The sequence below is a fragment of the Mesitornis unicolor genome, unplaced genomic scaffold (assembly GCF_000695765.1).
Source record: "Mesitornis unicolor isolate BGI_N332 unplaced genomic scaffold, ASM69576v1 scaffold14157, whole genome shotgun sequence".
Taxonomy (NCBI): Eukaryota; Metazoa; Chordata; class Aves; order Mesitornithiformes; family Mesitornithidae; genus Mesitornis; species Mesitornis unicolor.
In genome coordinates, this window is record NW_010195856.1 from 4,101 (window position 1) to 12,761 (window position 8,661).

General features: G+C 51.1%; 1 protein-coding gene across 1 annotated transcript in view; it reads right to left on the reverse strand.

Annotated features, from left to right (window-relative positions):
* Nucleotides 1-8,045, reverse strand: part of LOC104543612 (histidine--tRNA ligase, cytoplasmic-like) — an 11,330-nt gene extending 3,285 nt beyond the window's left edge. Inside the window, 8 exon segments of the mRNA XM_010188266.1 lie at nt 10-50; nt 193-286; nt 1,093-1,191; nt 2,243-2,350; nt 4,461-4,586; nt 5,128-5,223; nt 5,416-5,535; nt 7,959-8,045. Coding sequence (XP_010186568.1) covers nt 10-50; nt 193-286; nt 1,093-1,191; nt 2,243-2,350; nt 4,461-4,586; nt 5,128-5,223; nt 5,416-5,535; nt 7,959-8,018 — 744 coding nt within the window. The 5' untranslated portion in view covers nt 8,019-8,045.
* Between the last annotated feature and the right edge of the window lie 616 nt (nt 8,046-8,661).

Sequence of the window (8,661 nt, forward strand, 5' to 3'; positions counted from 1 at the left end):
GGGGGAGGCTTGGCTGCCGAGGAAAAGCCGCTCGATCGGGTCCAGGCCACCTGCAGGAAGGAGCCAGGCCTCAGGGCAGTGGCACCCACAACGTTGGGCCTGGCCAGCTGTGGGTGCTGCCTCGCACCCCTCCATCGCTGGCCCTGCCTGGCCTGGGAGAACAAGGCCAAGGACTCAACCCCCAGAGCTCACCGTGAAGCTGGACATACTCCCCGATGTGATCCGCAGCCTCGGGAGAGAGCCCCTTCTCTCCTACCATCTCGCTCCTCACTTCTTCCCATGGCATCTGCAAGAGGAGAGAAGAACATCAGGCACTGCTCTAGGGGAAGGTCTCTGATGGTCCTGCCCAGTACAGAGGAACAGAGGTATCTGCCTCAACACATCTTTACACAGCAGAACCCCATTGGTGTCAGCGTGGTATTTATGATTAGGGACCTAGACAACAGCAGCTTCAGCAGCCTGCTCACCAGTGGATTTCCATTTAACTCGGCCCTGTCACCCTGCCTCACAGACTGCGACTGCAGATCATCATTTATGATTGCACTGCTCTGCTCCTGCATTACCACACAGATTTACCATTTACGTATCACACTCACCTTGCCACTGAGGTCTGAAATTTCAGTAAAGGTTGGACTGGATGATCTTTCGAGATCCCTCCCAGTCACATCTGTTCTATGATTGCAGGACACAACTGTGATTCCTCACACCACCCAACTGAACCTGCTGCACTTGAAAAGGCTTTTCAATGTCCTGGTCCAGTCTGGGGACAGGTTTTCACAATCCTGGTTCATAAACAGCAGAAACTTAAGGTGGCTAAGGTTTGGGATGCCAAAGCTCCCATGTGAAGAGGATTTTTCCCTCCCTTCTTTCCATTTGTCAGGACCCCATTGGATACTGGAGAAGAAAGCATAGGATCCACTTTTCCTATGTGACTGCTGTGCCCTGCGTGCCACCCCCCAGAGAAACAGGGGAACAAGAACAACTCGATGCCTATCAGCATTTTCCAGTTCTCATGGTGAGAGCAGCCCAGAGGAACAGAGACTCTCTGGAACTCCAGCAGCAGCAGTTGCATTGCAGGGCTCCAGCTCATACCTTATCCAGTTTGTCAACGCTGGAGCAGATGGTCCGAAACTTGCTGTCTGGGACACCGCAAACTGCAAACATCCCATCGAGGATGCGCCGGTCGTTGACCTGGGGCAGAGGGAGCAAGTCATTAACTACAAACTGTACTTGGCACTGGTGAGGCCGCACCTCGAGTGCTGTGTTCAGTTCTGGGCCCCTCACTAGAAGGATGTTGAGATTCTGGAGCGTGTTCAGAGAAGAGCCACAAGGATGGGGAGGGCTCTGGAGAACAAGCCTGATGAGGAGCGGCTGAGGGAACTGGGCTTGTTTAGCCTGGAGAAGAGAAGGCTGAGGGGAGACCTCATCCCCACCTACAACTGCCTCAAGGGAGCTTGTAGAGAGGTGGGTGCTGGTCTCTTCTCCCAGGGGATGGGGGATAGAACAAGGGGAAACGGCACCAAGCTGTGCCAAGGGAGGTTCAGGTTAGAGATAAGGAGGAAGTTCTTTCCTGAGAGGGTCGTCAGAAGCTGGAACAGGCTGCCCAGGGAGGTGGTGGAGTCACCATCCCTGGATGTGTTTAAAGAGCGGGTAGACGAGGTACTTAGGGATATGGTTTAGGGGGTAGACAGGAACGGTTGGACGTGATGATCTCAGAGGGCTTTTCCAACCGAGCGATTCTGTGATTCAAACAGATGCTTCAGCTGCGTCCAGTTTCTCTCCTCTCTAAAGTGTGGAAAAAAACCTAGCAGGTATCTGCCAAGATGTTCTGCTGTTTGCAATTTGTGTCTTTTCCCCATTCCTGGGGAAATAAGCTGCCTCTCGGCCCACAGCAGGCCAACCAGCACAACCAGCTAGCACATTGTCCTTCGAGAGCCACAGACACCTCCACTCAACAGAGCAGAAAAAACAAAGGGGGCCCATGAGTCCTCTCATGTGGACGCTAAAAATCAGCTCAGGCTGAAAAACAGGCCATGGACTAAGGAGATGAATTCAGTGCCTTACCCTGGTAAGGTGCCTTTTAGCAGATATGCCATGAGGAGGCAGGGGAATGGGATGGACTGTGGCTTCTGGATCGGGCCTTGGTGGGCATTATGAGCGGGAACAGCTGCTGCTGTGTACAACTACAGGAACAACGACCACTGTTTCCCAGCGTGGCACAGAGAAACCCACCCAGTCTCACCTTAATGACGAAGTCCCCGAGCTGCAGATCACTCAGGATCTCGTGCACGATCTTCAGGCACTCGGCATCGGGAATCATCGGGTCAAACTGGCCAGCAATGTCAAAATCCTGGGGCACAGGAAAAGGCAGTGAGCAATTCAGCACCGCTGGCGTGGCTGCAGTGACACAGCTTCAACTCTGCTGCTACCAGCAGTTCGTTTACAAAAAGCAAGAGAAACGGGATGTAAGGGTGCACACCAGCACTCCCCAGTAGTATCCAGAAGGGACAGGATGTGGGTTATGGCCCTCTTTCATCGAAGGCAGCAGTGCTCTCACATCCACTGCATTGCAAGGTGTTTGTGTACTGTGTCATGGCAGTGCAGTTTGTGAGAAGCCGTTCTGCTTCTGGAGGTGTGTGACCCTGCCTCTGACACGGCAGTTTACTGCGTGACACACTTTGAAACAGAGATCCTTGGAAAACAAGAAAAAGGAGACAGCAGAGATCATCAGCAGTAAATAAATAGAACAAAGGAACAAAGAAGGGAAGGAGAAAACAACTTATTAATGGTATGACCTAAATGCCAAATGTTTCACCTTGATTCTGGGGATACTCTTTTTTAATACACGTGCCAATCAAGTGAATGATCATGGAAGAAAATGACAGAAGCGATCTCAACTGAGGCAAAACCAACGTTTCAACTGCCAAGACAGAAAAAGAAATCAGAAAGCCTGAGTGGTCTCCATTAGAGATTATGAGATGAACTAGCACGTAGAACTAAAGCACAACAGCAAGATGCTTTAACAGGTACCATAGGCACCCCGTGAGTGGAAAACAGCAAAGACAACATCAAAGTTCAGAGAGAAATAAAACACAGAAGCAACAAGAGACCTCTTATTCGACTCCCCCTCACAAATCCTCAAATGCAAAGGCTGCAATGAGATTTTGATTACAAGTATAATTTTAATTAAGAGGGTAAATTTCAGCATGGCTTCACCAAGCTTCCAAAATAAATTGGGGCAATGGAGGACGAAAGAGGTGAGATCACATCAGTTAATCCCCCATTAGCTGAGTGCACGAAAGGCTGATGCAATCCTTGTGGAAGTTGGGTAAGATCTGGTACAGTCAGGAACGTGCAGCTCCAGCTGAATGTGAAACCTCACTGAAAAAACCCACTTTTCCTAGGGAATTATATTTCACTGGTGAATTATATTTAAGAAAAGATGCAGAAAAAGTTACTAGGCTAAGAAAGCAGCAAAGCATCTCCAGGGAGAGAAGGTAACAGAGCTTGATTTACATGGCTTAACGAGGGGAAGACTTCTCTAAACGTTTCCCAAATGTTTATCTGGGAAAGGGGAATCGGTATCAAGGGATGACAGCTGTCGTTTAAGGAGCTGCACTGGCACAAGAAGAAGTAAACTATCAGACAGAAGTAAGCTTAGCCTGGATATCTGAAGACTATTTCTAGCTGTCCTAGGAGTGAGATCTTGGAACAGGCTTTCAGATGAGACACAGCAGACAAAGACCTCGAGTCGTCTGGAAATGGGAAACCACCAGGCTGGAGCTGGAGGTATCCACAGGGCTTGTACGATGCAACAGGGATATTCTCAAACAGGAATCTGTTTGCAATATGAGGCCCTAGGGGCTGTGTTTTACAGCAGAACAAAGCCATTCCTTGAGGCTCCCACACTCATCTGAGAAAGCCACAAATGAAATTGCTTTCTTACCTGTTCTGTAATTTGGCCTCTGGGTTTTCCCTTCCTTTGAAATAAAGGCTGACTAAGCACAGCGCAGAAGGACCGTATGCCACGGCTGAGACGCTCACCTGGCTTGTGTGTCCTGCTAACACACCCAGGAGTTCAACCCTTTCCAGATTTGGGATCAGAAGGAAATTCTCCCTCTCCACCAGGCTGGCAAGGATTGTGGGACAAAGCAAAGAGCTGTCTTCCTCCACAGTGCAAAGCACGTGAGATACCTGTGGCACCTGGGGGCCGTACTACAAAGCCCTCTGATACACCAGCACCCCATGTCACAGCCATCGTCCTCATGCCCCCACTCTCAAGCCATTTTTCACACCCATAAGGGCATGCTAAGGAGATCAGTGGATCCTCCTGAACTTTTCACAGCCATAGGGAAGGCCACTGCAGGGTAACACAGCCTTCAGTCTGTATTTTAACAGTCCTATGTCCCCACAAGCGCTGCCCGGCCTACAGCAGCATCCCTGTCCACAGCCAAACTCACACACTGGTAGAACTCCCTGTAGCGGCCCCTGGTCATGGCCGGGTTGTCCCGCCTGTACACCTTGGCGATGTGGTAGCGCTTGATGTTGGTGATCTTGTTCATCGCCAAATAGCGAGCGAAGGGCACCTGAAACAGCGGGGTTAAGGATGAGAACGGGGAGGGATCACCCCACCCAGTTATCAGTCACAGGCAGTACTGGGTCCTCGCTATCTCCTCAACATCCAGCACAATGTGGCGCGTACACGTGTGGAAAAGCAGCTGCTAAGAGAGAGCTGGACTTGCCACAGCCCCCCAAGGTCCCCACAAATGCCCAAGACACAGCCCACACGTGCTGCCATTAAGTACCCCCACAGGCATCTTCCAGCACTGCCTTAAGGTGGATCTGTCTCACTCGGGCTGTGTCCCTCAGCAGCCTGGCCTGGGTACCCCAGTGCAGGAGAAACCCCACTCAATACAGATCTTCCTTCCCTCCGCACACAAGTGTTACTTCGCCAGACAGAAGCAACATACAGTAAATAACTGAGCAAGGGTTCTGCACCCACTGCTCCTGCTCTCACTGTCAGTACAGAGTCAGAGCCAACAGCCTGTCCTCCCTTGCCCTCTGGTCATCCCAAAAGAAGGGTAGCAAAGGTGACAAGACCCCTCAGCACTGGTTGAGGCAGGATACTGTCAGGTCATAGCGCAGGGACAGCAGCTCTCCTCCTTGATCTTTCAGATCGTAGATGAGCTTCGAGTCTTCACCGTATTTCCCTGTCAGCGTCTCCTACAACAAAAGGACACACGAACAAACAGCATCTTCAGTGACAGGGGATCAGCCCTAGAGCTCACAAAAAAACAAGAGGAGAAAGGGAGGACACCTAGGACATGGAAGAAGGAAACTCAGCCCTCAACACATCACAAGCTTTCAGCTGCAGGATCCTCATCAGCTCAGCCACCTTGCTGTGTCCTCACTCACCTTCAGCTCAAACACTGGCGTGTCGATGACTTCTGCTCCGTGGCGCTTGAAGCAGGTGATGATGGCGTTGAAGACCCTCTCACGAATGGCCATTTGCTTGGGGCTGTAGTCCCGTGTGCCCTGGGGTGAGATATGGACACATTGGGTTAGGGGCATGCAGTGGAGACAGACATGAGATGCGACGCGAAGAAGCTATCATACTGCTACGAAACCAGAGAGACTGGGTCCAGGCACCAGATATTGGGAGAGGTGGTAAAAAGCAGCACCAAAAAATCATTGGAAAACATCAGGACACAGCTCAGACCCAATCTGCCATGGTTTGCAGAGCTAAATCTGCATCTGGAGTTTCAGGAAACAAAGGAGCTAACACAGATCCAACAGTTGGAGAGTTCAGTGCTTTCAAGCACAACAGCGCAGCCTGGATCCTGTCCACAGCTCTGATTCAGACATATCAGAAATCCCTGCACAATGAACCACCCCAAGAGGTGGAATCAGAGGTCAGGCACACTCTGAAGCTGGGGAACAACCAACAGCTCCACAATTCCCAAACACAGAGCGAAATCATCTTTTCAAAGCGCAATACCCATGAAGTGCCCATCCTGCTGTTCACTGGCATGTGCTCCCTTTTAATTTCTTTGCTGTTAAAAGCCACTGAATTATCTCGATGACCTTTAGGCCCTCGGCAACACATAAAGCACTGTTAATTAACCAGACCTCCCTCTTTAATTTTCTAGGGACTGGCAGCTAGGCAGGAGGAAGCAGAGAGCAGGCACTGCGTAACACCCCACCTGCAGGTCGCACAGCGAAGAGCAGCTCTCAGCAGTACATGGATGTGGCTGAGACAGGCTGGAAACCTGTTTGTGCATCCCTGGCAATCAACAGAGCTGCAAAATCCTCTCTCTACATCTTTAAACAGTGAAATACCTTTCCCCTTTCCAGGTCTCACACCACAGTAACATTTATTAAAACCATAAAGGAAATGGACAAGGGAAACAGTTTTGAGACACTTCCCCAAGTCAGTGGCATTACCATAACCTGCTTTATTTGTGAACAACATTCATAACGATCTCCATGCCACAGCATGGAAGTGCAGTTGGTCTTGGGTCAGCTTCTAGCAATGAAACATCCAGGTTACAAAAAATTTCAGCATAAATTGCACTATAGACACTATTCTCAGGGTCCTGGAGATAGAATAGCTACCCCTGAAGGAAGCTTCTGTGAGAGACCACAGAGATGTCAGCAGCAGCCAGACCAGCTCAGGAAACGGGACTGGCCACCCCCACAGACTAAGGCAAGGTCTAAAGCCTCAAGACCTTTCTTGCTCCTCACACCTCAAATCCTGTGTTCAGTTTTGGAGTCTGTCCTCGCTCCAAGGACACTGAGACACTGGAGAGTGTCCAGAGAAGGGCAACAAAGCTGGGAGGGGTCTGGAGCACAAGAGTTATGGTGAGTGGCTGAGGGATCTGAGTGGTTCAGCCTGATGAAGAGGAAGCTGAGAGAGACCTTATTGCCCTCTACAACTCCCTGAAAAGAGGGTGTAATGAGGTGGGTGTTGGTCTCATCTCCCGCATAACAAGTGACAGGACAAGAGGAAACGGCCTTTCCCTGAAAAGAGGGCGTAATGAGGTGGGCGTTGGTCGCATCTCCCACGTAACAAGTGACAGGACAAGAGGAAACGGCCTCAAGCTGTGCCACAGAGGTTTAGATTGGATATGAGGAAAAATTTATTTACTGAAAGAGTGGTCAAGCACTGGAAGGGGCTGCCCAGGGCAGTGGTGGAGTCTCCATCCCTGGAGATGTTCAAGAAGTGCCTGGATGTGGCACTTGGGGACACGGTTTAGTGGCCATGGTGGGGTTGGGTTGAGGGTTGGACTTGATGATCTTAGAGGGCTTTTTGAACCTTAATGATCTGATGATTTCAACACGTACCGAGCATTCTAGGAAACATTGCTGAGCCTCTGGACTTCTTCGGCTGGCTCATGCCTCGCAACTGCCCCACAGGGAACCTTCCACCAGCAGAGCTGCACTTCACAGCACTTGTGCTCACCCAGCCTACCAGCAGCTTCATCCGCTCTGTCCACGATACCAGGGAACAGGACCAACTTGAGGATCCCTGATCCATAAGAACCAACATCTGCACTCATGGGGCCGGTGCCACAGGAGCCAAAGAGTCCTAACCCTAAACTCATCGGGCAATGCAACTCATTTACTTCAAATAGTGCAATCCAAGCAGCTGTGAGACCTCTCACGCTGGGCAGCTATGATAAAGCTTAACCAAAAGGGAATTTAATTTCCTGACCACACCAGCCAGTGGTTTTCTTGTCAGAAAAGCATCAGAAAGTCTTTAAGGTATCTGGGATGTCAAGGATGTTTTCACCTCCTCTTCCCTGCTACTAAAAATGAAAAGGGAAACAGAAATGAGAGCACAGACAGACGAGTCTGTGCCGAGGGTTTTGCACACACGGGTGTGTGGAGGTGCTGGGGTGTGCACAGGAGTCGTGCACACAGAGAGGCTTGCGAGCGTGTGTGCTGGAGGATGTTACCTTTGGGGTCTTGAGCACAAACTTGTGTTTTCCCTCATCTCCTCCCAGCTGTGCCTTCATCTCCAGCAACTTCGCCACCTCCTTTGCAATCTGAGGAGAAACAGGAGGAAGTTGGAGTTGAGTCAACCTGCCAGGCCCAGCACACAGCCCTGCCTCAATACCCTGAGCACTGGCACTCCCAGTACACCCAGACTCCCCTGCCTCAATGCATCCACTATTCCCAGTCTCCCACAGTATCCAGAGGTGCAGTCCCTGCTCCTCTTCCGTACTCCTCACTTCTGCTACAAGCACCCCAACCTCAGCACCCCCAACACCCCCACAATCTCCATAACCCTCAACATCTGCCTCCCCAGTCCCCATACTTCCTAGGCCCAGTACCACCAGCTCCTGCAGCATGCACCCCAGCATCAGCAGCCTCCAGCATCCTCCTCCCAGTCCCAACACCCTCAAGCATCCTTCTCTCCCAGCATCAGCAGTTCCCACTCCCAGTCTCCACAAGCATCTCAGCCCCTCCGTTCTCCAGCCTAAATCACTAATCCCACCCTTCCCAATACCCCTCCTCCCAATGACACCACCCCCAGCCCAGCAACACCCACACCAGTACTCCCAGTTCCCCATAACCCCCTCCTCTTAAGCCCAGCAACCCTACCCACAGCCCAGCCCCCTCAGCAGCCCTTTCCTCACCCCAACACCAGCACTCCCA